The sequence below is a fragment of the Phyllostomus hastatus genome, unplaced genomic scaffold (assembly GCF_019186645.2).
Source record: "Phyllostomus hastatus isolate PE091 unplaced genomic scaffold, TTU_PhHast_1.1 phas_contig_40, whole genome shotgun sequence".
Classification (NCBI taxonomy): Eukaryota; Metazoa; Chordata; class Mammalia; order Chiroptera; family Phyllostomidae; genus Phyllostomus; species Phyllostomus hastatus.
In genome coordinates, this window is record NW_025333872.1 from 98,995,018 (window position 1) to 99,022,277 (window position 27,260).

A 27,260-nucleotide genomic window follows, 5' to 3' on the forward strand; every position below is an offset into this window, starting at 1 on the left:
AGAGCGATGTCTGCCCACACCCCTGTGGGCGCCGCAGCCCAGCCGGGTGCACACTCGAACCTCAGCAGCGCAGGGGGTTGGGGTGCAGTAGAGCAGCGAGGCCAAAGGGCGGCAGGGCGCCATGTCCACCCTGCTGGGCCACGTCACCACGTCGTGGTCCCATTATTCTACCACAAAGAGGTGCATCGCTGGAACTCCACAGCTGTTGCCCCATGCAAGTGCGGGGACACGCAGCCAACAGTGGGCCCCTGGCCCCACACTGCTGTTGCAGGGTAGACAGAGGCACTCTGGCTTCCTCACCCGGGCGTCTGGGCCACCAAGGGAAGCAGTTTGCCACGACCTTGAACGGGCCTGGTGAGCAGTGTTGTCAGAGACCTGAGTCTGGGCCCGACGAACTGTCCCTTCCCCATAGCCTTGAGGGGGGCGCCCGCGCAGAATCCCGCCGTGCTACACAACCAGCGTGGCTCGCCGCCGGCTTTGCTTCTCTTTAGCGTGTGAGCGGTCGGGGCTTCCCGGTACACAGGCAGCAGGCAGCGTGCGCGGCTCGACCACCCTTGAACAAAGGCCTGTCAAGCGCCCCCACGGCCCCGCGACTTTTCTCCGTCCGCCTGCATCTCGGGTGAACCCGCCCAGCGGTGACAGGCTGCAGGACGCCCGTGTGTGACAACCAGCACGATGGCCTGCGGCAGCACCGAGGACAACTCAGAGGAGGCAGACCCGCCCTGCGCGAGACCTAAAACCCAGTGCCCGCTCTGTGGGACTCGGCGCACGTCTGAGCCGCGCCACGCTCCATGGGCCGTCCCAGAGAGACTGTTGAACACAGGAAGTCTCGGCGGGGGTGGGGGGGTGGACAGACGGGGGTCCCGGGGGCAGACAGGGAGGGGGCAGCGTTGCTGCGATGCCCCGGGGGGAGCAGAGCGGCGCCTCGTTCTCGGGTCGTCCTGACGGCCCGTCTGTTCTGCAAACCCAGGACAGAGAGCAGGTGAGCGCGGCCCCCGCGGCAAGGCTTAAAGCAGGCCCCCGCTCCACGGGCAATGAGCCGTGCTCCCCGGGGAAACACGAACTGCCCCCTGCCTGTGGCTGTGACCTGAGGCGGTGGTGACCACCCAGGGTTTCTGGTGCACGAGTGTGGCCGCCCCTGGCCGCGTGCCGCCCCGGGCTCCGCACCTGTGACGACGACAAAGAGAGACCGCCGGGGGCAGCGGCCGGCTTCCGTGCACCTCTCGAGCCTCAGCGCCCTGCAGCCCCAGCCCTGGCTCTGTCGGGCGGGACTCGAGATTCAGGGGACAGGACGCGCAGACAGGACGCAAGCAGGAAACTGTTTTGCTTCAAAAAAGTCTCCCGTTGTCTTCAAGGCCGTTGTCCCCGGAGCGCAGACGGCAGGAGCCCTGGGTCACGGCTCCAGTTTAAAAGGAGGCGCAGGTCCCCGTGGTTCCCGCTGCCTGGACGCGGGGACTGCGGGGCTGACGGCGCAGGACACACACGCGCGGCGGGCATCACGAGCCCCGACCCACCGCCACTTCCCAGTCTCAGGGAGAAAGGCGGAGAAACGGTGTCATCGCAAACCCAATGTGCCCTGATGTAAAAAAAGTTCTTGGGAATTGACTGTACCCCCGGCCCATGGGGGGGGGGGCGTCCCCGCGAGCAGCCTGCGTCTCCCTGCTGGAAGGGACTCCCAGGTCTCAGTGCGTTCTCAGTGAGGGCCACCCTCCGGGGCACGGCGAGCGCAGGGCCACCTCGCCGGGGACAGACAGTGAGACAGTGTCCGTCCACAGGAGCCCCGGCCTGCACCAAGCCCGCTGGGGTCTGGAGCTTCCAGCCGACTCGGGGCTCTGAGCAAAGCCTTAGCTCACAGAGCCCCCCGCCCCACAGCAGCCGCCCGCCCCCCAAAGCCTCTCTTTCTCTGCAGCAACTGGGGCCCACAGGACCGGCTGAGAGGGAGGCTCACGAGGTAAGAAATTCGGAGCGTGCTGGCCATGGGCAGGATGTGATGACATCATCGTCTGAGCCGCCACAGCACCAGCTGTTTGTGCAGAACACGGACAGTCAGGGGGGCGGAGGCGGTGCCCGCCCACACCCCCGGGGAGGTGACCTGCTCCACCAGCCTCGTCCGCCCCTCCCTCGGGGTCTGCTTTGCGGGCGAGGGGGCCCAGGTGGCGTTTTGAAAGTGCAGCTGCCCCCTGTGAGGCCAGGCCAGCAGCTCCTCCTGTGTTCCTGAGCGTGCTGGGTAATGACCCACTCCCGTTGCTAGGTAACACGGCCAGGGTTACACCTCTGGAGGCTGCGGGGGGCGGGGGGGGGGACTCAGCAAGAAAGAGCCGCCCGCCCGTGAAACGCCCAGGGTGCGCCTGCAGGGGCTCACGCTGCAGTCCCACTGCGCTCACGCTGCAGTCCCACTGTGCTCACGCTGCAGTCCCACTGTGCTCACACTGCGCTCACACTGCACTCGTGCTGCAGTCCTACTGCGCTCACGCTGCACTCACACTGCGCTCACACTGTGCTCACGCTGCACTCACGCTGCAGTCCTACTACGCTCACGCTGCACTCACGCTGCAGTCCTACTGCGCTCACGCTGCACTCACGCTGCGCTCACGCTGCAGTCCCACTGCGCTCACGCTGCAGTCCCACTGCACTCCCGCTGCGGTCCCGCTGCAGTCCTACTGCGCTCACACTGCCCTCACGCTGCACTCACGCTGCAGTCCCACTGCGCTCACGCTGCACGGCGAAGCGCACAGCACAGAACGTGCTCGCGGCCGGAGGCCTCCTGCTCCCAAGGGCACCTGCAGCCGCCCGTGCTCCCGAGCCCTGCCCTGCGCAGGACCAGTGATGGAGAACAAGGGGTCAGAGCCTCGGGCCGGGGAAGCAGCTTTGTGGGAGAGGCCGTGCCCAGGGCGGGTGGAAGTAGGTTCACGGTTGTGAGTGTGCAAAACAGCTTATTCTTGTATCATGATTTATTCACTATTGTACTGTTTTCCGAGTGAACAACTGTAAGCCTACTTTTGCCCACTCACTCTGTGTAGAGTTTGTTACTATCCATGGTTCTAGGCGTCCGCTGTGGGGCTTGGAATGTATCCCCTATGGACGAGGGGGACACTATTGTTGTAGGCTTTTTTGGAAAGACAGGATTAGTTTGAAAATAGGGTTGTTCTGCCCTGGCTGATGTGGCTCAGTGGATTGAGCGCCGGCCTGCAAACCAAAGCATCGCTGGTTCGATTCCCAATCAGGGCACAGGCCTGGGTTGTGGGCCAGGTCCCCAGTAGAGGGCGTGAGAGAGGCAACCACATATTGATGTTTCCCTCTCTTTCTCCCTCCCTTCCCCTCTAAAAATAAATAACATCTTTTTTAAAAAAAGAAAATATGGTTGTTCTAAGGATTAAATAAATTAGTATTTTTAAGTGCTTAGCACAATACCTGGAAAACAGTGAATTCTATTTTAAACTTCTTTTTAATGAATAAGATATCAGTACGTCTTAGACAAACAGGTGGGTCGTATTTTAACGCACACGGCTGGAAACACGACAGAAAGGCAGAGACCAGGGAGAAGCGAGGTGATGAAAGGGTGGGTGTCCCGGAGCCTGGGACAGCCACGCCCGGACCACCAGGAGTCCTCACTCACAGACGACGTCCCAGGACAGTGGCGGTGGGGGGGGGAGGGGGGCACGCAGCAGCCCACCCAAGCCTGGGCTCTCTCCTCATTGGCAAGAGGAGCCACGCTATCCACGCGTCACAGGCAGGGTGCCCTGAAGCCTGGGCCCAGAGCGTTTGTAAGGACCGACCGACCGACCGGCGGCCCAGGCCGCCTTCCGCTAGAGAGGGAGGGGACCTGTGTAAACCGACCGCGGTCCAGCTTGCGGGCGGCTCCCGTGCCTGGGCGGGAAGCTGCCTGGCACACCCAGGTCCCCGGAGGAGATGCAGGCGCCCTCAGAGCACCCGCCAGCACCTGGCCCCTGGAGGACACGCCTGCCCCCACGCCAGGCCACGGGGGGAGACGCTAGCGGGGGGTGGGGGGGTGGGGGGGCCCTGTTTTGTCAGCCCTGAGGCGGGGGAGGTGGAGACACCCCTGGCTGACGGCAGGTGCCCAGCCCACCGGAGGGCAGCCCGCCCTCAGGGACCAGGGCGAGTTTTCCCAAGCCCCAGCTACCTGCCAAACGCCCAGGCACCGCCTAGTCTTCCAGAGGGTGACAGAGACATACAGGAGGAAACAGAAAACGTGGCTTTATTCCGCGCACTGCAAACTGCACTCTCAGACGAGAGGTGAAAGCAGAACGATCGGGCTGAACCGGGGCGGGGGGGGGGGTGCCGCCGCGAACACGAGGCCGCGCCGCTGCGGCTGCGCTCTGCGAGGGTCTCCCGCGCTCCGAACCCGCGCACTTCCGGGCGGGGCCTCAGCGCCCGCCCTCGGGGGGCGGGGGGTAGAAGACCGGGCCGTCCTCGCAGACCTCCAGGCCCCACAGCTCCCCCGCCGGCCGCGCACGCCCCCTGCCGCCCCCGGGCTCCCGCGGCGACTCCGCGGGATCCGTGCAGTTGCGCAGCTGCAGGTCCTTCGTGAAGCAGAGCTCGATCTGGCCGAGGGCCTGCACCTCCTCGTCCTGAACAAGGGAGGAGAGCCGGGTTAGAGTGCGGGCCGGGCCTGGGTCAGCACCCCAGCTCCACCACCGCCGTGACTTTGAACCTGAACGAGAGGCGGCTCCCTGCCTGGGATCTGGGCTCCAGGAGCAGGCCCCTCCCCCAGCAGTGACCTGGGCCAGGGCCCCGGTGCCACCGCAGGGACTCCGGGTCCCCACCGCGCACTGCACTGCCGTCCCAGAAATTCACACCACTGCAGGGGCAGGCCGGCAACCACACACACGGCGCCCCCGACGCCGGGGTGGGGGGCAGCCTCGTGGGCAAACCGGCAACCCCATCCTCACCCCGAGAGACTCGCATCTCCCGCGGCCGACAAAACCGGCTACAGCTCGTCCGTGAACTGGACGGAACCACTGAGACCACAGAGGAAACATTTCTAGCTCAGAAATGTTCAGCCGCGGCAGCAGAGCCCCCTCTAGGGGCCTTCTGGGGGGGGGGGGTGCATCCCGGGAAGGGGTGAGTCCTGAGAAAACAGACCCTGTCTGCCTGGGGCCGGAGAGCAAGGTGAGTTCCACACACACACACACACACACACACACAGCACCCACACAGTGCGTGCCCACATTCCCACCACCCACCCACACACACGCCTGTACCACACGTGTGTGCACATATACAAGCAACTCCGCCCCTGCGAACTCCGTGGTGAGCTCAGAGCTGCCCGCAGAGGGGAACCGCCCTCTCGATAAAGACCGGGAGGCCCACGGAACAGCACCCTGACCTACCTGCCGTGGCGGAAGGCACTGGACTTTAGGGACGACCCCGTACAGGCTGGCAAGGGCATCTTTGATATCTGAAATCTGAGGTCAGCAAAGCGCGTCAGAAGCGAAACTCCCACGGAGAAAGTCCAGCAGCTCTCTGGTCAGACGCGACGCTGGACCACGTCCTCGGGGACACAGCCGCGGGCAGTGTCCTCGCTGAGCGGACGGGGCTGGACGTGCGGGGAACGAGCGCCCACCCGCCCGCACCCCCACCCGGGGACAGGACATGGCCGCCACCCCCGGACCTGGGCCGCACACGCTCTGCTCTCTGCCCTCTGCCCTGCACCCCCCGGCTGCACCCGGAGCCTGGGGGGCGGGTGCAGGAGCAGATGGTGCCCTGACGGTCAGTGCAGCGGCCGGCGCTTGCTCGCCGGGACCTGCCACTGGGTCAGGCGCCGCGCGGGCTCCGCAGCCCGACAAAGTGTCTGCAGCTCGGAGGGGCTCCGGGAGGGCGTGTGGTCACCGCTGCCTCCGTTCGGTGTGGCTGAAACCGAGCTCTGGGCAGCAGGCGGCGCACACCCCTCACCCGCCGGGGCAGGAGTCCAGGTGACCCCCGGCGCCCGTACTCTCTCAGGGCTCCCGAGAAGGGAGGTCGGGGCAGCGGTCATCCGTCCCCAGGGTCACTGTGCCCCCCTCCACTCCCTCCGTAGGGGGAGGGAGGGCCCAGCTAGACTCCACAGAGCAGGACCGAAGGGCCCTGGACGCCGCACTCCGTCCAGCCGTGGTGCCCGAACCACAGGGCTATTACTGGTGACTTTCCACCCCGTTCACCCACACCTGCGACAGCACAGGCCCACGTCCGAGAACCAGCTGCACCTCTCTGACGCGAGAGCCGCACGCTGACCCTGCAGCGGGCCGGAGAGCGCCCTCCACCGCGGGGCCTGCGGCCACAGCGTCTCCCTGCCGGGCGGCTAGCTGGGTGCCGCAGAGGGCGGGGGGGCGGCTGGGGGTCAAGGTGACCTCGCTTGCGTGTGTGCTGACCTGCCAGTGGGGTCTGGTCACACTTAAGTCCCTACAGTTTTACCATAAAAACGAAAAATCACAGTGTCATCGTGAAAACAGGGACACATGCTGTGAGACCGAATGCTTCCCCAACCGCCCGGTCCGCACCCGAACACGCTTCCGGTCGTCGGTGTGAGCAGCCCCCCGCGCACACCTACCGCGCACGGGGAAACGCGACTGAACAAAGGGTCTCTAGAAGCGCAGCAGTGACGCAGGAAGGGAGACCATCTGGCCACGCTCAAGCCGAGGGCACCCCCGGGCTGGCCCTTCAACCCGCCAGGTGTCCCCCGGGCAGAAGGGGCACGGGTGACGAGAAGCTCGGGGCGGACTGACCTGGTAGTAGTTGCCGGACGGCCGGATCCCCAGCTTCAGGAGCACGCTGACGTTTAAAGCAAAGAAGACACGTTAGCTGCAGAGTGAAGGTCCATCTTCCTTTCTCCTTCTCTCCAAACATCACGTTTCAGAGCAGATGTTAAGACGCCCTCAAAGGCAAGTGCTTTTTCTCCCGCCAACAAGGGCGGCAAGCCGGTGGCAAGGCGGCCCCCGCACCCAGCGCTGCGGGCCTGGGCCTCCTTCCGCTCCGGGTGCTGTCCGCGGGGCGCAGGCCCGCCCCTGCCCCCCCCCCCACCCCCCAGTGACCACGCCTGCTCTGAAAGACAGTTCGCCATCGGCGTGGGGCTCTGGGCTTGTCCCTGCAGATGGCGCTGGGCCAGGTCTGCAACCACACCCCACACCTGCAGCCCCGAAGCTTTCCCTGCAACACGCGGTTTGGGCCGGCTCCAGCGAACCGCCCCACCCCCCAACAGTGCCGTGTGCTGACCTTCCTGCCTTGGGGAGGCACAGCGAGAATTCTCACACTGACAGTGCCCCCCCAAAGCCCTCCGGCCCCTCAGGCCTCTCCGGGTCACCTGGGTGGGAGCCGCGCCGAGTGGACGCAGGGACGGGGCGTCGGCTGAGCAGGGGGCGCCCCTTCAACTGGGGTTCTGACAGAGGGACCCTGTGCTGACGAGCCCGCCTCTCTCGGTCCTGGTCTCCGGGCTGCGATGCCCTGGAGCACGCGGGGCTGCAGGGGGGATGGGGGAGGGGCCCGGACAAGGTCCTCGGAGCCCAGGAATCGCACCAGCCCACTTCCCCCCCGGGCTGTCTGTCCGTGTAGGAGAAGGGCCGGACTTCAGAGACTTTGTGCCCAAGTGCAACATTTCTCAAATCTGTGTATTTATCACGGGTGACGGTGATCGTATCGTGAATATGCTGGATCAAACAGAGCTGTTAAAACGTTAGCCTGTTCCTTCCTGCTCTGTTTCTCGAGGCAGCGAGACGGTGAAAAGTCACCCCGTCCTCCTGTGGGGCCCCGGCTCGAGCCACCAGGAGCTCCAGTGACGCCGGAAACCGCCGGGGAGACGGCGTGCAGCCCCCTTTGGCACTGACCCCCGGCCCATCTTGTTGGTTCGAGACATTCTGCATTTCCTCAGGTTTGCCAGTTTTCCACCATGAGCGAATTCTAAAAAACCGCTAGCTTACGGAGTTTGATGGGCTTGCCTCCGAGAGGAGGATGATACTCTGCAGCCGCGGTTTACGATGCAGAGGAAAATGCAGGGATGTTAAGGTTCGAGGTCTAGTTTTAAGGCCTGACAGGCAGGTTGGACCCGGCCCCCAGCGGGCGCCTGGGGGACGGTTTCTGAGAGTTTTGAGGCTCAGGACTGGAGAGCTGCCCCACTGCCCCAGGGCCACAGCGCCGGCTGCGGCCAGATCCCAAGGGCCTGGGGGCTGCCCCAGGGCCACGGGCCCGGCCCACCACTCTCCTAGCTACTCCATGGGCATCGCAGCAAAGACCCAGAGGTCACCAGCGACCAGTCTGAGAACTGTCTCGTGCACTCGAGTCGCTTTCCTCGGAAATCGAGGCTGGACGAGGCATGCCCTGGTCGGTGCTGCTTCCCCCGGGCCGACACACCGTGCAGTGACGTCCCCGCCCGGAGAGGCGGCCCACGGCCCCGTGCCCACTCCGCGTGGCCGGGACCCAGAGCGACATGGAGGGGCCCGGCAGGAGACACGGGTGCAGCCCGGAAGGGTGGCCCACGACCAGGGCCCGCAGCACCGGGGGAGGGCGGCTGCCCTCGCTGAGTGGCTCCAGGCTTCCCCGGGGGTGGGGGTCACGCCCGAGAGACTCGGGTGCGGAGGGGAGGCTGCCTATGCAGGGCCTCCGGGCTGGGGCGGGCGCCTACCTGTTCAGGGCGAGCCCGCGGTACAGGTCCAGGCCCTTGCCGAAATACTTCTGCTGGGAGTTGAGGGCCTCCAGCTGCGCGACGCAGGTCCCATGCTTCTCCCACTCGTGCTTCCTGGAGGGGTGCGGGGCGTCCCCAGTTAAAAGGGCACGAAGCTGCTGGCTGGTGTGGCTCAGTGGACTGGGCGCCGGCCTGCGAACCGTCGCCGGTTCGATTCCCGGTCAGGGCCCGTGCCTGGGTTGTGGGCCGGGTCCCCAGCAGGGGGCGTGTGAGAGGCAACCTTTCATCTCACGCACATGGATGTTTCTCTCCCTCCCTTCCCCTCTCTCTCAAAACGAACAAACAAAAGCCCTGGAGCTGAGTCACAAGGAAAGCCCCACAGCCCCCCCTCCCCCCGGCATCGCCTCGGCACAGGGGTCCCGTGCTGCGGGAGGGGTGTCTCTCTCTCTCACGGAGCAGGAAGCGTCGAAGTCCTCATCTGCAGCACAGGCAATGGTCATACCGCTTGGAACTGGACAGTGCTCATTCACCACGAGGTTGTCCAATCAGAAGTGACCATCGTGCGGCCTCTCTCCTCCCCCACCCCCAAGCAGGGCACACGAGGAGAGGTGGGGGGTGTGTGTGGGGGGGAACCCCTAAGGTGACAGCCTGGGGCGCTCAGGGACCCCCTGCTGAGGCCCAGGGACGCCTTCCCCGGGGAGGCCGCGTGGCCACGCTGGGCCTGGCCAGCCCCGGCCCCCTTCCTGACGGGAACCAGGAGCAGAAGGCCGTGCACGTGGGGCGTCCCAGCATGGCTGATTTACTACGGGGGGTGATCTTAGGGCGTGACCTCGAGCCCCTGGGGCACCAAGGCCGTCTGCTCTGCGTGCTGGACTCTTATCTGGCGTTCAAGGGGACACTTTTCGGACCGCGCCTCTCCCTGCCGGCGGCAGGCGGGCCGGCGGTTGCCCCCGCAGCAGAGGTGACCGGGCAGCTGGGGCCCGTGTGCGGCCAATGGGGAGACAGGAATGAGGCGCTACCTGGGCGCTCTCCACACCTGTCCTTCCGTCCTGGGGGGCTCTGGAGGGCCCAAGGGTTAACCCGTGGGTGGTGTCTGCCTCTGTCACAGTACGAAACGTTTCTAGTGTGTAGCTGAACTACCCAGCCTAGAAAAGGAAATCGCTTTGCCTTCACCCAGCACGAAAATAAGTGCATACTTGGCCCGCACTACTTTGATTAAATCTTCAAGGACCCAGCCCGCAGGAGACCTTCCTTGTATGTTTGTGGATTTCGTTTTGAAGCCACGTGGCAGAATCTGGACCGACTCCACTCCACCATCGACTCCGCAGTCGAACACTGTTACAGCTGGCGGTAGGACAGTTGATATACCGGTAAGCGCCGCGTGCTGCGAAGCACAGTTCAACTGTTGCCCGTTTCTGTTCCTGAAGGCCTTATCCATGTGAAACCCCCTGCTGGGGCCGGGAACCACCCGTCCCCCCACTGGCCCCGGTGCTTCTCCTCCGTGTCAGAGGGATGACTTCACCCCACAGACCCGGGACCCACGGGCCCTAACCCAGCTTCCTGCGCCCGCCCCGTGCACTGAACACTAGTGACCGGGACCGCGGACTCCCTGGTCATTCCATTTTGTTTTCGAAAGCTTTTCTCTAAAATTCACTCTTCCTGAAAGGGCTACAGAAAATATTTTGGGTTAAGTTAACCTTTTTGGACAAAATCTGACCAGTTGTAATCTGAATTGTAAATTGACACATTGGAGTGAGATGGAGAAAATGAAGACTTATCTTCAGCTAATAAAAATATAAATAAGAAGAATGTTAACTTTGTCTTCTTCAAAAGCAACGATGTTAAAAGCTGTCTTGAGCCCTGGCTGGCGTAGCTCAGTGGATTGAGCACGGGCTGAGAACCAAAGTGTCGTAGGTTCGATTCCCAGTCAGGGCACATGCCTGGGTTGCAGGCCACAGCCCCCAGCAACCGCACATTGATGTTTCCCTCTCTCTTTCTCCCTCCCTTCCCTATCTAAAACTAAATAAATAAAATCTTTTGTTTTTTTTTAAAAAAAGCTGTCTTGAAGTAAACACAGCATTTTCCTCCTTGGCTCAGCTCAGCTCGCGCCACGTGGAGGGTGTTTGAACGGAGCGGCCTGCGGACCTGCGGGCTGAGCCTCAGGGGAAACCCCCTTCCTTCGCTCTCTACGTCTTGAACTGTATCTGCCGTCTCCTCCTCGACCTCGTCCTCTTTGCTACCAGTGTCTTCTCTGCCTGGAGTGTCTCCAGGAGCTACTCCGTCCTACCTGACTTGGAGTGGCAGCTCCTGAGACCTGCCGGGCATCTAACCCTCAGCAGAGCGAGTCTTTACCACGAGGCAACGAATGATGTAACAGATTGAAGCCACGCTGGCGAAGTGCCTTCCACTGCCCTCGTTTTTACCCATCGGGGAGGGGAGGCACCACGGACGGCACACGGGGGGCGGGCAGGGGGAGGCCATTCTGCATTAAAGGTCGGTCACACCTCTCCGCCCGGAGGACCGGTTGTGCGGTCTGTCCCCCGGGTGTCCCAGAGTTCCACGGGAGCCCCCTGGCGAGGCCCTCGCCACGCCTGAGGCTCGTGAGGCTGCCAGAGCTTACCAGAAGGAGCTGCGATTGGAAGGCGAGTGGAGGAAATCGGGCCAGTACATCTTCATGTCTTGCAACAGATCCTAAAATCACAGAATTTAGACAGACTGATGCATGATGAGAACTGCGTCGCTGACGACGCTCGGCGAGTCACTGTAACCCCGCGCTTACTCTGCCCGAGGCGTTGGAGCTGCACGGACTCGAAACACGGAATCTGAGTAACCAGGAGCACGTCTGAACGCCCGAGCTCTCCCAGGTGAGCGGTCCGTCCAGACCGTGTAGCATTGCTCAGCACTTAAAAAAGAAATGCACCACCAGACCATGAAAAGACGCGGGGGAGCCTTCCACACGTGTGGCTGAGTAGAAAAAAAGCCAGTCCGAACCGGCTGTGGGACCCCAACTCCACCACAGTGGGACCCCAACTCCACCACAGCCCGGGAAAGGCGAAACTACGGGAACCGGGAAGACCCGTGGTCGCCAGGGGTCGGGGGGGGGGCGGTGAACAGACAGAGCTCAGCAGACTTTCGGGAAGTGTCACTGCTCCGTGTGACACTGTGGTGGGGGTAATGTCACCACACATTTGCCCGAACCCACAGAACGTCCAACACGAGGAGGGACCTCATGTCGGCGCTACATTTCAGTTAGTGACAAAGGATCAGCGCTGGTCCATCTGTTGTAACAAGGGTGCCACGCGAACGCAAGCCACTTAACTTTTCCATGGGTTTCTAGAACTGCCCCAGAAAGTCACGTCCAGTGAGTACAGCAAACGAGCAACCACACAGAACACAAGCTCTCTTCCCCCGCCGGCAGGGGAGGGGGAGGCCGACCCCCCAGGAGCGGCCGCCTCGCTGTCTCCATTGCCACCTGCTCCCACCCCCGCCGCCTGGCTTCAGCCCCCACCAGCCCTTGGGGGGCGACGGACAGTGACCAGACCACGGGTTGCCCAAGCCAGGCCGCCTTGTTGGGCAGGAATGCTGACCGGGACCCTCTGCATCCAGCCAGCAGTGTCTGGCCCTCACACCTAACCCGGCAGCTGGAGCCACGTTAGAAAGCACGCTGGGTCACTGCGTTCCTCGGCCGCCCCGCTCCCAGCGCCCTCCCACGGGGCTCACAGGTCGGAGGAGTGACGCTGAGCCAGCACGCTGGGCTCCGTGGCACCCGGCACTGACGTGGCCCGGGCTCGCAGCTCGCCCCAGCCATGCTGGCTCCGCCCCAGCTTCTCAAGGGCGCTGTGCCCTCTACCCCGGGGCCCTGGCACACGCTGCACCACCTTTTGGCTGCACCGAAAAGTCGGCCTTCCCCACCTTTCCCCTAATTCAATCTGGCTCCAGCTCACACGCCACCTCCTCAGGGGAACCTCGCTGGGGGCCACGGCCCTAAGCCCTGGCCACTCCTCTCTCCAGGCACCCGGCCTGCAGTCCCGTGCTGCTGAGGTGACATCGTCACGGGCACCTGTCTCCTGACCGTAAAGCAACGTGGGCCGGGGCCCCATCTGGTGGTGCTCACGGCCTCCCCAGCCCGAGCTCGGGGCCTGGCCAGCAGCAGGGGCTCAGTACACGGTCACTGAATAATAAACCCATCTCTGATTCCACTCTGGGGTCACACGATGTAACCAGGAGTGTCCCTAAGGCGTCGGGGCAGGGTGGGGGAGACGAAGTGGGTCTGGGAAGAGGAAAGCACCTCGGAGGGGGGTGCGTTACCAGCTTGGGGCGCACTAAGGACCCCTACAGCTGGCCCAGCCACTGAGGGCCCCACAGGAAGGGACAGAGAGAGGACAGTCCCCTTGGACCGGAGCCTGTGATGGGTTTGCAACTGACTACCTTGTCCTTTCCGGCCGCACACTCCTGGGGGGCCCGTGACTCCAGCACCTCCTGAGCCCACCCCAGGGAGCCAGGGAGGCCCGTGTCCTGAAGCCCAGGTGCCGGTGGCCCTGGCAGATGACGGTCACACCCCCCCGGAGGAGAGGGGGGCACCTGCATGGATGTGCACGCGAGTGTGTGTGTGTGGGGGGGGCAGTGCGTCGGCTGGACCCTCTCCGGCCTGTGAGGCGTCTGTGACAGGAGCCTCTGACCGGAAGGACTGGCCACCTCCTCCCAGCGCAGGGCCCCAGGGAGAAACCTACCCCGCCCAGGCCCCAAAGGATGGCCAAGGTGCCGCCATCTTTTCTGCGATCCGCGGCCTCCACCTGGGTGTGCTCGCCATCCACCCAGTTGGGGGGGCGGGGGGGAGGGGGGGCGGGGATGGGGCGGCAGCAGGGACAGGGCGGGGCGGGGCGGGGCCTGGGCCGGCGGGTAAGAGCCCAGGGGTCCCACCTGCTGCCGCTGCCCGCTCCCCGGGGCCCGGGCGGAGGAGGAGGAGGAGGAGAGGGTTCGTTCCTGTTTCATTTAGGGGCCCAGTTCACATATCCCGAGGTGCCCGGGGTTCGATCCTGGCCAATGGGTCACGGCCCTCTCTTTAGAAGACGGCCGGAGGGCGCTGGTCAGCGCCCCAGGGCGACACCCCGAGGAGTGACGTCACAAGGAGTCTGTACCTTAATCTCGTTAAAGTCGAAGTGCCAGGAGCGGTTGCACTCTTCCGCTTTGTCAGCCCTGGAGGTTGGAACGGGAAAGAGAGGCGTTTCAGTCTCGGTTGGGATGCGGTCCAAAGGACAGGGGAAAACACTTCACCGTGGTCTGCGGAGGACGAAGGGACTCTCAGCGGGGACGCCCAGGACCGGAGGGGCTCAGGCACCGACCCGCAGAGGAGAGGGGGTGCGGACCGCGCGGGCCCGGCGCTAACAGCAGCACCCAGCAGGGGGCGCTCCACGGCCGGCCGGTGGGATTCCAGCGGGGGGATCTCAGCCGGTCCAGGAGCTGCGCTATGCCAACCCCGCCCCACAGCCCTGCGTGGTCTACTGAATAAACTGTAGGGTCTGCTAAAATAAACTCCGGACAAAATCTCAAGTGTAAGCACTAGGACCGGACTCAAGCCCCCCCCGCCCGAGCCAGCCCCCCGAGGGCCCAGTGCTTGCCAGAGTCCGTGTATCGTCCAGTAATCCGGGGGGCTCCTGCAGTTGTTTCCGACTTCCTGGGAAAAGACAGGCGGGGAAGAGTCGGTGCGTTGCGTACCGAAGTGCCCGTAGCAGCCTGACTCTCCTCTGACCCACGGGTGACACCCAGGACGGGGCTGACACAGCACAATCCTGGATCAGTCCGTGACCATGCCACTCCCGCAGCCCACTGGAGGGGACACCGCGCGGGGCTGGAGGTGGGCCTGGCAGTGTGTGGGCCGACCCTCCGCCCACAGGACGGAGTTAAAAGCCGGTGTTCGCTCCTTGTTATCGGCTCGCCGGTCAAGTCGGTCTGATGCAGACGCCGCTGCCCGTAAACAACGCTCCTGTCATCTAACTGTGAACGGACGTTTGGGAACACGGCTGAGGGCCCCTGCGGGCCTCATGTCTGTCCCGGCACCGAGTCCGAGTCCGAACACGTCGGCGCGACAGGAACCACCGGGTCTGGAGCCGGGGGAACGCCGGGGCGAGAACGGGGGTGTGTGATGAGAGAGGAGGCACCCCTCCGTGGAGCCCTCTCTGGGGCCCCCCAAACTGCCTAGCTGCCCTGGAGTTTCCCAAAACAAACAGCCGTCGGGAAATACATTTTCACTATCAAATGAGATATGCAAATAGAAAGGGCCAGGTGGGGGCCAGGTGGGGGCCGGGAGGGGGCCAGGTGAGGGGCACGCCCCGTCTGGGGCATAGCGGCTTCTGCGGTTGGTCTGGATATGGTGGGGTCTGGGGAAGGGACCAAACTGTCTGCTGTAACGAGGCCACAGGATGACCAGGCAGAGAGCAGGGCGACAAAGGCGGGGTCCGAGCCGCAGGCCCGGGGTCCGCAGCGCAGAGCTGGCAAAGCCAGGCCAGCGCCGGCCTGGGCCTCCTGCTGGCTCCACGCCCAGCGTCTGGAGGAGCCTTCCTGGGGGGACGGGGGCCACGGGGCAGCTGGCTCTCATCGCCAGCCAGGACTCTGGCAGGTGCCCCCGCAGCTATGCTGAGCACGAGGACAGGCCTGTCCCAGCCCCCGCGAGGCCCACCTCCCTCGTGGGGAAAGGTGCCCGGGGTGGCACCTGGACGGGGGTGGCTGCCGTGCACCCTGCCCCCCCAAATAAAACGAATTCCCTAATAACAACATTCTGCTGGTTAATAATTTGCCCATATGTCACTTCTAAGCCTCAAGGCAGGAAGACACTTAGGAAGGCACTTCCCGTGTGTCTCCATTAGCAGCCTGAACACACCCACAGGGGCCCACGGCAGCCTCGCCCGCCGGGGACCCTGCCCCTGCCCCGAGGGGACGCCCCCGGTGGTGTGCTACCTGCCCCGGGGCCAGACGAGGCTGCCAACGGAACAGCACACAGGTGACGGGCGGCTGTGCCCGCGCCCCCCCCATCCCCCAGAGGAGAGAAACTGCATGGGGGGGCGGGGGCGGGGGGGGTGGGGGGGGAGGCAATACTCGAGAAGTGTGCAAAACCGAGCAGCCTCCGCCAGCACGTGTGCACGCTGCTAGAAACACTTCCTCTGGACCGGGCGCGCAGCTCGGTGGGTGTAGCCAGTGGTGTCTCCTCTTCACTTGTCAACAGAAAAACGGGGGGGTGAGGAAGTAGGAAGAAGCCACAGGCCCCCGGCTGTCACGAGGTGGCCAAACCCCAGGGCGGTTATTGGCGGCTTCCCGCTCGCTGTCAGCGATTCAAGGAGGGGCCTTTTGTAACGCAGACTCTCGAGTAAAAACCTCAGCAACACCGTCCCTATAATTAGAGATGGCCTGGCACTGCGGCGCGGCACCTGGGGCCTGGGCCGCGGGCAGCGGCTTTACTCCCCGCCCACGGGGACTCCCCGTCTCAGACGGGGACCTCTCCACAGTGACACCGTAAGGACAGGGGGCCCAGGACTGGACAGGGGCACAGACAGGGCGACCGGCCCGTGGGGGACACGGGGCCGCATCTGTGCCCAGCAGAGCTCAGAAGGCTGCGGTCTCCACGGACACATTTCGACCAGAAATGGAGGGAGGAGCCGGGTCCGCCTTGCGGCGAGCTGAGCCCTGTCCCCGGCAAAGACAGGCTGAGGCCCTAACCCCCAGGGCCCGGGACCGAGGCCTCCTCTGGAAACAGGGTCTTCTCGGGCGTCACCAGGTGAAGGTGGGGGCGGACTGGGTGGGGTGGGCCCTGGTTCCGATGCCTGGGCTCTCACGAGGCACAGAGACATGGAGCAGAGGCCACCTGTGAGCACAGAGCAGAGCCTGGGGTGACGTGTCTACGAGCCCAGCACACCCAGGACTGCCAGCGGCGCCAGGAGCTTCCAGGAGGGGCCGACCCTGCCAGCACCTCAGCTTCAGACGTCAGCCTCCAGAACCGAGGAAAGGGATTCCTGACGTCCTGAGCCGCCCAGGTTGTGGCGCTGGGTCACGGCCCCTGGGAACCCGTCACAGGCCCTCAGGGAGACAGTGTCCCTCCGGAGCCCCTCTGGCACCTCCGAACCTCCCCGCCTGCAGCCCCGGGCCTCAGGGAGGGACTTCCCACAAGCCACCGGGGCGGGGCTCCCTGGAGCGAGGGGCTCCCTGGAGCGAGGGGCCCCCAGGGCAGAAGCACTCACCATGCACACGGTCGTGGGCCAGTGGTGAACCATAATTAGCTTTTTCCACTCGTGGTCGCCACTGCGGAAGACAAGGAACGCGGTTTCCGAGGACCGTTCCGAAGTCCCAGTAGACCAGCCCGTCCATCGTGCACGCCCTCACTCCCTCGAGAAGCTCCGGGTGCCTGCGGCCGGCCAGGCACTCCTGTGGACAGGCGGGCCGTCCCGAGGGAGGGGCAGAGTCCCCGGGCACCGCTGTGGGGCGAGCGACCGCCCTCCTGAAGCACACCGGCCCACGGGGGAGACGACACCCCCATAAGTGAAGCGCGCGCCTGGCGTTCCGTGGTGACAGGTGCTGAAGAATGTATCTAAGGATGCAGACAGGCACGGCTGGGTGGGGGGGGCTTGAAATTCCGGTTGGGAAGCCAGGAAGGCCTCCTGAGAGGCGGTGGCGACCCGGAAGGCGGGAAGAGCCGCACGGCGCCGCTGTCCTGAGTGGGCTCACGGGCTGACCCGGTCGGTCCCCCTCGTCCCCCCACCCCCCCGGTGAAACCCACAGGCCCTGCCAGCTCCACCGCTCCGTTTGTTCAGCTCCACGAGGACCCGGAACAGCCCGAGGTCCCTCCATCCCCTCCCCACACGGAGAACGGCCACCCCTGTTCTCTGCAGTACGGGGACCCTCAGACCCGAGGGTGCCCCTTCTGGCCCTGGGTGCCCCCTGGACACTGGGGCGTCCCCGGAAGGGCCCAGGGCTGCGTCACACGCAGACTCTCAGCAGGAAGCTCCAAGCCCATCTGCCGGGCCCAGCAGACAGACAGACAGACAGACAGGTGAGACAGGAGGGACTCAGGCTGCGGACGGAGGCGGCAACGGGATGTGCCCAAGCCGAGGGCTCACAGGTGACACGGGACCAGGTCCGCGCACCTTTGGTTTCGTGCCCCAGTGAGTATGGCGGAGCAGGTGCCGAGTGGGGGTGTTACGGAGCCTTGGCTTCGGGTCTGAAATGGCGAGGCCAGCGCTCGGGGTACAGGAAAAGCCGTGGGAACCGCGGCGTGAGAATCGGGGCTGGGAGAAGCGCCGGGAGCTTCCCCCCAGATGCAAAGCCTGACTTCGCCCAGGTGGAGACTGACTGACTGACCGTCTGGGGCTGCAGGCCAGGCCACGCCACCGCCGGGAGCCCAGACTGTTGTCGCCCTTTGCGCTGCAACGACCAAGACCACCGAGACGTCTGAAACACAACCCTCCCGCAGCACGGAGAAGCTGTGGACCCCCTGAGCGGAGGAGGGAGAGAGCCAGGCGCTGAGCTCTCAGCCCGGGTCATCCCGGGAACGCGCCCGCCGACCCGTGCGGCCCTGGTGGGTCTGGATCGGCCTTGTCCCAGTCAGGGCGGCTGTCCGGCCAAGGAGGGTGCACGGCCTATGCTGTGGGGGCACGGACTCCAGCCCTGGTCACGGCTGACGCTGACTGACCACCCTCGGCCAGGTACCTGCCCCCACCACGCATGCACTGTAGGGGGCAGGTGCTTTTGTGTATGATTTCTTTTTAACCCTCACCCGAGGGTATGTGTACTGACTTCAGAGAGAGGAAGAGAAACATTGATCGGCTGCCTCCCGCAGCGCCCTAGGGGGCGGAGGGTGGAGGCGCGGCAGCGGTGGGCCCCAAGCCTTCGGTGTGCCCGAGGGTGGCCACCAACCCACACCGCCTGGCCGGCTGGGGCGAGGGCAGGAGCTGCATTTGTCTCTGCGGTGCAGAGGAGCAGGCTGCCGCACACAGCACCCAGGTCCCGTTCAGCGGGTGCTGCACCACCGCCTCTCCGGTGACGCCCTCCGCCCCAGGGCAAAACCCGGATAGTACGCCTCTCCAGAAAACACGCTTTCTGGGAACACTGGAACGAAACGTTACCTTTGAGAATATATGGTCAGATAGCAATGGTTTAACTAAAGCTGTCATTAAGAAGTTAAAACCCACCTTTTCCCACACCTGTGTGAGCATGAAATCCTTCTCTTAGTGTGATCGGTACTCAGAGAAAAACAGAAGGGAAAATTAAAACCCGGGACTCAAACTTTGGCTTCCTGCCCGAAGTCCAGTGAGGATCCTGGAGGACACAGCCTGTTCACCACCCCCCCGATTGTCACTGGAAAGGAGGAAGGTGGGGGGGCGGATCAGGAAACTTAAAAGGAGGAACCAGCGCCGTTTCACTCACTGTGCCCTGCATTCTAAACTACAGGTGCGCCAGCAACCTCTGGGAGAATTTCAGAGCAGGGACACACCGCGACTAGCCGGCACGGGCCCCCTCCGATGCTGGGACCCTCTGCAGGACCCTCCGCGGATCCCGCCGCCCGCCCAGGAACCCGGAAGAGCCGAGGACAGCGGTGGGACCGCACCGCGCGCCCAGGGGCTCACCTACCTCCTCCAGGGCACCTGCGCGCCGCAAAGGGAGCAGAGGACCAGGCAGAAGGAGCACAGGAAGGCGCGGCCAGCCGCTGCAGGCTTCATCGCGCCGAGACCTCCGGGAGGGACCCTGCAGGGGCGCGAAGGCTCCGCTTCCAAAGCACACGGGGCACAGAGGGTTCCGGGCCAAGCCTCGCACGTCTCTGAAAACGGACACTGTCTTAGCTCCGTCTCTGCACCGGGGCGTAAGCCAGCGAGCAGCGCCGTCCGTCCCGCTCACGAGGAGGTTCCACCGACACGGGCCCCGAGCCACCACTCCGAGTGGAAAGGGGGCCCCGCGCTCCAGTAGACCCCGCGCGCCGGCCCTCGGCCCACCGGCCACCCGGAGCGCCCCGGAGCACCAGATCGCCAAAGGGCGCGCCGCCTCACCGGAGCCACCGGACGCGGCCGCGTCCCTGGCCGCGCTGCGACCCCCACTGCCACCCAGCGGTTCTGGCCGTTGCAGCCTCCAGGCCCGAAGGTCTCCGCCCCCGGCCCGGACACGCCCCGGATCCGCCCCCGTAACGAGCACGCCCCCCATGTGGACCCGCCTCCAAACGGACACGCCCCCACAGAGGAACACGCCCCCGACGCAGGCTGCGGAGCGCGGGGCTGGCGGACACGCCCCGCGACGCCCCGACGTCGCGCCCCGCCCCCGGGCCCGCCCCCTGCCCGGCGTCCCCTTTCCGCCCGGCTCCTGGCAGAGGCCCTCCTCTCCCCCGCGGCGGCCCACTCGCGTCCCCCGGCCGACCCGTGAGGTCCGCTGTAGAGCCGCCCGCCCCGCTGTCCTCTGTGTCCCCGCCCCTCGTCCGCGCGCCGCGGCGGGCGCGGCGGTCTCCTCGGGTCGGCTGCTACCTTCCAGGAGCTCGGCGGGCGCAGCGGCGGGTCCCCGCCTCCCCGCTCGCTGCAGGCCTGCGACTTCCGAGCTCCCGGACCCCGCCTAACGCTGCTCGCTCCGCTCCCGTCGAGGGTCCCCGCCGCGTGCAGCGCCTCGGGGCCCCTGGGGAGGACCGCCAGGCGGCCGGTCCCCTGCTGCCCCCTGCCCCCAGGGCCGCCAGCCTCCTCTGAGCACAGTCGGGTGGAAATGCCATCCTGGGGCGGCGCACCTGCCGCCAGCCAGCGCCCAAGGCCCTTGAGCGCGAGGACAGGGCGGTGCGACCCCTCCAGGCCGGCTGGAGGGAGGAAGGGAGGCCCCTGCTGGATGGCAGCTGCCCGCCTCTTGGCCACCCGCCGGTGCTCATCCCTCCCTGCAGGCCCTCAGACGCGGCCCCCTCTGATGGCCGGGGACCCCTGCGCTGCGGCCCAGGGCCGGCTCTAAGATGGGAGGTGATCCGACGGGGCCACGCCCGCTCGGGGAGTAACGCTCAGGCTCGTGTCCTCGCCGTCGGGCGAGGTTCCTACCAGCTCCGCGGGCAGCCCAGGAAGCGCGCTCCCGGCCCAGGCCCGACCGAAGTCGCTGCCCTGTTCGCTTCCTCAGCCGGTTCTCTGCCGAGACCTCCGCTGCGCCCGCCCCCCAGCTCACAACCGGCCCCCACTCCCCTCGTTAATGCCCATTCCTGTCTACCTCGTGAGTGAAAGCCCTGCGGCTTCCTCTGGGCCCTCTGCCCCCGGGTACTGTCCGAATGTCAGACGCCCGAGAAATACGTACTCCTGGGTGAAGCCCACGGAGAACTCGCCGTTGTAAACGAAATGTGTGGCTCCTGCGGGGGGAAGGGGCGCGCTGCAATAAATCTAGCCGACCCTCAGCTCACAGGGTGATCGCACCCTACGCCCCTCGCTGGGCGGGTCCCAGGGCGCAGTCACCCCCAGGCCTTTCCCTTTTCCAGGGGAAGGTCTGAGCGGCCCTGCGCATTGTTCCTGCGCGTCTAGGCTGCCACACCTTTGCAGTGCCGGAAGCAACCGTCTCTTCTGACCCCGAGGGAGCTCACCACCCTAATCACCCTGTACCCCACCCCCCACGGCTTTCTCTCACCGGCGCTCCCTTCTGCATCCCGCACACTCAGAAGGAACCTCAACCCTCACTCGCAGGGAAACTGGAGATCTCGCTTCCCTGCAATGCGATGCCATGGGTTCTGGCTCAGATTCTCATGAAACTCTCTCCAGGTCTGGACGTCTCCGACATAGACATTGTTTTGTAAATACCTGTCTTCCCCTCCAGACTGCAAGGCCAGACCCTTGTACAGTTTGCCCACTGCTGAGTCTCTGCTGCCTGGTAAAGGGATGGCAAGCAGTAGGTGCTCAGTAAATACAGCCGTGGACAGAACGCACGCGCCGCGCCCTGCTGGGGTCCAGCCTCGGCGGGGTCTCAGGGTCCCCGGAGGATGCACGGCTCAGGCGAAGTGGCTGAAGCGAGACACCCGGTCACCTGGGTGCCCGAGGACAGCCAGGCTTTTGGGGCCCGACTGACTCTGAGAAAAATCAATCTGTATTTCTATAGGGGAGGTGATACAACATTCAATGCATAGTGTGATTCTTAAAACAGAAACGGTTACCATAGGAGGAATAATTTCAAAAAGTACAGAAGGTTTTACAGATCAATCATGTTAAACAAAGAAACAACCAAAAAGTACAGGAGGTCCCACAGATCAACCATGGTAAACAAAGGTTGTTTTGACCAAGAGGGTCATCAATCAGATAGCCAACGAAGCTACACGGGCACAAACTTTCAGGTGCCAATTAGTCACTAGGTGTCTATTAAGATTCTAGGGATTGGTCTAAATTAAAAGGTGCAAAGGGTGATTTATACGTATATAGAAATTAGCTATTTTCCTTTGAGGTTAGATTTGTCTCGGTTAAGTATCTGGTTTTTTTGCCTAGGTTTTTTGATTTATACGTCTTGCGGGGGCCATGTTTTGTGTTTGTTTCCATGTATTGGGATTATTATTCTCAACTAGAACTCCTTGCTTCTTTGCACTCCTGTCCAGGGTATGGGAGGGGTAGTGGCTCTAATAAATCTTAAGCTTTTAAGTGGTGACTTCTTAAGCAACATTCCTAGCAACAGCTTCCTTCAGTGGTCTGGCAGCTGGTCTGCCCATAGTTTAATTTTGTCCTTAACTTCCCAGGTGGGGGAAGCAGGCAACATTGGGGTTGCTAGGGGTCTCTGTTCTGTGGTCAGCAAGTCATTTCGAGCAGAATCAGAGGCATCGTGCAGATGTTTTGTTGTAACACACAGGCATCTGAAAACCCCACCACCTATCGCTAGCAGGGACAGGCATACAGGAGGAGATAGACGGGAGATCCGGCCACAGTCGCCTCTGCTGTGCAGATGCGTCTCACCCGACCTGGCTGTGCCAAAGGTCAGCTGTGGGTCGGCTCCCAACAGCCCCCCAGGATCTCCTCGTGTCACCCTCTCCTCCCCGTTTACCCCACCACTTTTTTGTCCCTTTCTGGCTCCTTTCACCTTCCCTCCCCCTGAATAATGAGGCATGCCGCACGATTCCGTCCTCTTTCCTCTCTTTTCTTTTAGGCTAAAAAACACCCGTTTCTTAAAACAACCTCCCCTGACACCGTAATTCCAGTTCTTCAAACCACAGTCCCAGTGTTCAGACGCCTTTCCCGAGCACTGCCAAACAAAACCAGACCCCGACTTAGGGGAAGCTTTGTTGGAGAGGGTCGCTGCCGGCAAAGGGGCTCTTGCCACAGAAGAGTCCCTGACCTGGGACCTGCAGGTCCCTCCAGGGTTACGCAAAAAGAGGCTCCTTTGTAGAGAGACGTCAACACAGTTAGAAGAACTGGGTGAGGAGGACTGTGGCGGACACTGGCCAGCAGTGTCCATCCCCGCTGTGGATGCTCGTGGAAACACGAGAAAAACATACACAGGGACAACCGGGTCCTGTGGGGAGATAGGGACGGAACGGCTACTCTCTCCAGTGGGGAGCGCGCTGAGTCGCCGCCTGGGTAGGCTTTTATTAAGAATACAGACTCAGTTTGTGGGTTACAGTCTGGCAGGGAAGATCAAAGGGAATAGGTAGTTTTCAAAGGTGCTGACAGAACTCCTGCTGGGATTCTGGGCAGAGTTTGGGGTTTTATCACTTACAAAGACTACAGGATCTAAAAGGCTAGTCTTGTTTCCTGCCTGGGCCTTCATATTCTAACTCAAGACCATCCTCCAGCAAGCAGATCTCACAGGATCTTGCATATTCTATGTCCCAGGCCTGATTGCCCTGGGGGGTCCGCCGACTCTGGTCTGGATTGCACCACCTCTGTTATTTCCGCAGGCCTGAGTCGGGCAGAGGAGACAAAGGCAGCCAGGAGACTTGGATTTCTCACATCCAAGAACAAGGACTCAGGCTTTGACAAAGCCGAGGGGGCAGGGGTCGATGTCCACCACCCCCCTTCATTTCCACAGCCCCGAGTCTCTCCCCTGAGGCCTCCACATGATCATGCCTGTCTTAGGCAATTCCCCCTGTGGGAAATCTTACCCGTCATTGGCTAACTGATCAAGCATTGGGGTCAGGCACAGAACAGGCAGCGTTCATGCCAGGGGAATAAGTTTTGTCTCCTTACTGGCTCCTGGTCCGGAGGTCTCTCACCCAGCCTAAGTCACCGGGGGTTACAGTTTCCTGAGACCAGGCAGGGCGGACCCAACAGAGGACTGAGAATGTTTTTCCCTGAGGCCAGCCTGTGCCTCCATCCTGACCAATCAGAGTGGCCCCATCATGTCACCCAATCAGAGTGGCCCCATCATGTCACCCAATCAGAGTGGCCCCATAATGTCAACTCGAGGAATGTCCAAACCTGGAAGAATGTTTATGAGTTTATTTGAGCCAAACTGACGCCAATGGCGGGGAAGAAAAATCTCAGTGGATTGAGAACATGCTCCAGAGAACGGCAGTTTTGCCCCTTGTTTCTACGTTGCAATGGAAGGAGGCATAAGGAGGGCCCCACGGCACCCACTGGTGGGGGGCTCGGGAGGTGGGGGAAACAAGGCGGGGGTCTCGGAGACTGGACACAGAGCACAGCGAGGAGACATTGCTTCTACACTGGATGGTCCACAGTAACATTCACGGCCCACAGAGACGGTGTTCCGGGAACGAGATAACCACGAGGGGTTCCCGCCCGGTGTTCTGGGGGAGGGTGTGCCCTGAGGGGTCTGGGAGAAGGGATTACTCAGGCGTTATCTTAGGGTCGAAGAGACGGCGTGAAACCGGAAAAGCCAGTGTCCTTGCTGCCTGTCACGTCCCAGGCGCAATGAGCAGGGAAACGGGGGCGGGATCTTCACGGGCGCTTTATTCAGACGGCCGGCGACCTGAGAAGACGGCGGGTTCAGACCCCCTCAGACCACCTTACGTTTCCTTTCCAGGCAGCCTTCTTAATAAGCGGGCAAAAGTGTGGGCGAGGGATTTGGGCCTCAGGAATGAGGTTTATCAGATAACAGCTGGCTTCCTGCAATTTCCTCCCTGACACCCTTTCATCCGCCTACGGGTCCTTCTCTTCATCTCTTTCATCCTGGGTCCTGGGCGGTTTCCTTATCTGTGTCCCGGGCAGCCGCCTGGCTCTCCCAGGCGCACAGGGCTCTGACACCACCCTGACTGCTCACGGTCTCTTCTTGGGAACAGAGGTCAATCGCTTGTGGTCTCCTGGAGGGGTGGCAAGGGCTGTACCTGCAGTTCCTGGAATGATAGCTTTTCACACACATTAACTACTAGGCTCATGAACTATGACCTAAAACTAAAATTTTCCCTCTCTTGAGTCCCCCATCAAATGGACAGGCTCAAAGCAAAGACCGACCTTTGTCAAGGGAGATCCCGGCCTAGGACACGACTCCCTGCCCTGACTCCCTTTTAGTTACGAAGTTTCAGCTGGAGACCAGTCTATGTGGCGACTTTCCGTCCCTGAGTTTGTAAGGCCACCAGGCAGGCCTCCCCGGGGCTGGGCGGGTTTAGTAGGGGGCCCCTGTTTCACGCACAATCACGGCTGTTGAGAATGTGTGAAGCCAGCCAATCAGGATAGAGCTATTTCGAGCAATCCGACCGTGCAGGTTTGGATTTCTCGTTTGCATAAAGACGGGCCAGGCAGGAACCGGGGCAGGAACCCTGCGAAGAGCGGCCTGCCCATCCTCTCCAGTGTGTTCGGCTCCGGCCTCCACCACAGGCGACTGTTCCTGCTCTGCAAATCCTTCAGCTGAGTAAAGTCTCTCCCCTCTGCACGGCCCCGCGTGGGAGCTTCTGTTGCCCCGAGCGTGGTGGCGGCGGCTGACTTTCGTTGCCCACCCTCTTCATCAGTGAGAGCTCCCTGTGCTTCCCCACGTGCATTGCTCCCCACCCTGCCCTGGGCCGTGCCCTCACCCTGAAGCCGGGAGGACGCAGCTCGGGCCCCGCTCTCGCACGGCCCCCCGGAGGCTCCGCACCTCGTCCTGCGTTCCCGACTCTGCATCTCGGTCCTCGGAGCGGGACCGCCAGGTGGTCTACTCTCATCCCCCAAACCTGGGTGGGGGCCTGGGTCGCTCCCTCTTTCAGCCCTGCCCTGGGGAGATCCTGAACAAGCCCCATGCGAGTGAGTGCTGAGTAAGTGCTGCTGCAAGATGAAAGGGAGGGAGGGAGGGAGGGGGAGGAGGGGGAGGGGGCAGCTGAGGCAGGCAAAAGCTGTCCTCCTACAATTTCCCTCACGCCCTGGAAGGAAGGCTCTGGAAGGAAGGCTCTGGAAGCTGGCCGGCTGTCCCAGGGACAAGGGACGATGGCTCCAACGTGCAGGAGGCCTGAGAAACCTGAGGGTGATTTGACCAGCCCCCGCTGCCGCAGAAGGTCCTCTTCGCTCCGGGCTGAAGGAACAGAAGTGACACCTGGCACTCTCGGGCTGAGCAGCGGCACGACCAGCCGCCGGGGGCTCCGAACAGTCGGGGCCCAACGTCTGGCCTTCCACTTGAGTTCTCTTGGCCCAGACAAGTCACGTGGCCACACCTGGCGTCAGCCGAGTAGAAAACCTTCTCCTGCGACAAGTGGTGCATTGCAGTCACAGGGCAAACAGCGGGGACTTACGGGGAGTGAGAGCGGGTACCTGGCAGGAGCCGTGGCCCACGTAAACCTGCGTAAACGGGGAGGCAGAAATAAGACCGTGAAAAACGCAGGCGGAAGGTGAAGGGTAGGGGGGCTGCGACGGCACGGATGTCTGGGAGGGGTGCCCTGTGCTCTCCGCGTAGGCAGGGGCAGGGTCACTGGCACAACCGCAGGTGAGGCACAGACTCGCCCCCAGGCTGCGTGGGGCCAGCGGCCTCTGCCGCGGGGAATGCACCGGGCGCAGACTCATAAGCAGCAACAGTCCGCTGGAACCGCTGAGCCCCGGCCCAGGTCAGGGGGCGGGGCCGCAAAGCCCCTCGCCCCTCCCTCGGTGTCCGCGTTCGTGCTCCCGGAAACGGACTTCCGGGCCCTGCGCGGTCAGGACCGGGGAGCACCGAGGCAGGAGGCCGTGCTGACGGGGTTCGAGGCTCACATGCCCGGGAGTTTCCCAACACACAGCCCTGTCCTGGCCGGGGGAGGCTCGGGGGGCAAGGGCTCCGGTCCGGCTGTCTGGTGAGGGACCGAGGTGGCACAGTGGGGAGGGAGGGGCTTGTGCTCACGGATAGACTGAGCGGGAGTTCAGATTCTCCCGCCCGTTACCTGGGCAACCCCGGTGAGCCGGCCAGCGCCGCCGGTGTGCTCATTTGCAGGAACGTGGGCCTTTCTGAGCGTGCGCTGCAGCGAAGAACAGGGAGAGTACCAGCCGGGGCCCAGCCTGAGCCGGCTGCCCAGCGCGCGTCAGGGTCTCCCTGCTGCTTCCTCTCCGATCGCGGACCCCTGGACCCTCACCGGGAGGGAGGGAACCCCCGAGACTCCGCCTCGAGCCCGAGCCCGGCGCTGGGGGCTTGGTTCCAGACTAGTCAGTCTAGAGGCTAACTGGTCAGTCTAGAGGCTAACTGGTCAGTCTAGAGGCCTGACTGGAGTGGCTCGTCCCCTGGCTCTGCTGCGTCCCTTCAGGGTTCTCAAGCTCTGAGCAGCTCGGTCCCACTTTCGGGAAACTTCCCTTAAACACTCCTT

The 27,260-nt window shown here is 63.4% G+C and overlaps 1 protein-coding gene across 3 annotated transcripts; it reads right to left on the minus strand.

Moving 5' to 3' along the window:
• Positions 1 to 4,177: 4,177 nt before the first annotated feature.
• On the minus strand, positions 4,178 to 20,768 carry RNASET2 (ribonuclease T2). 3 transcript variants are annotated; one of them, XM_045844269.1, is made up of 10 exons: positions 20,650 to 20,768; positions 19,226 to 19,412; positions 16,840 to 16,900; positions 14,230 to 14,285; positions 13,750 to 13,807; positions 11,232 to 11,302; positions 8,612 to 8,725; positions 6,723 to 6,768; positions 5,352 to 5,426; positions 4,178 to 4,589 (listed from the first exon to the last, which is right to left on the minus strand). In XM_045844269.1, the coding sequence occupies exons 2-10, from the start codon at positions 19,312 to 19,314 to the stop codon at positions 4,386 to 4,388; spliced, it is 774 nt and encodes a 257-aa protein (XP_045700225.1). In that variant the 5' UTR covers positions 19,315 to 19,412; positions 20,650 to 20,768; the 3' UTR covers positions 4,178 to 4,385. The 3 variants fall into 3 exon arrangements, with proteins under 3 accessions (XP_045700225.1, XP_045700223.1, XP_045700224.1); XM_045844268.1 differs by lacking the exon at positions 20,650 to 20,768 and adding an exon at positions 19,639 to 19,764 and having other exon boundaries at positions 4,179 to 4,589; XM_045844267.1 differs by lacking the exon at positions 20,650 to 20,768 and having other exon boundaries at positions 19,226 to 19,631.
• Positions 20,769 to 27,260: the final 6,492 nt, after the last annotated feature.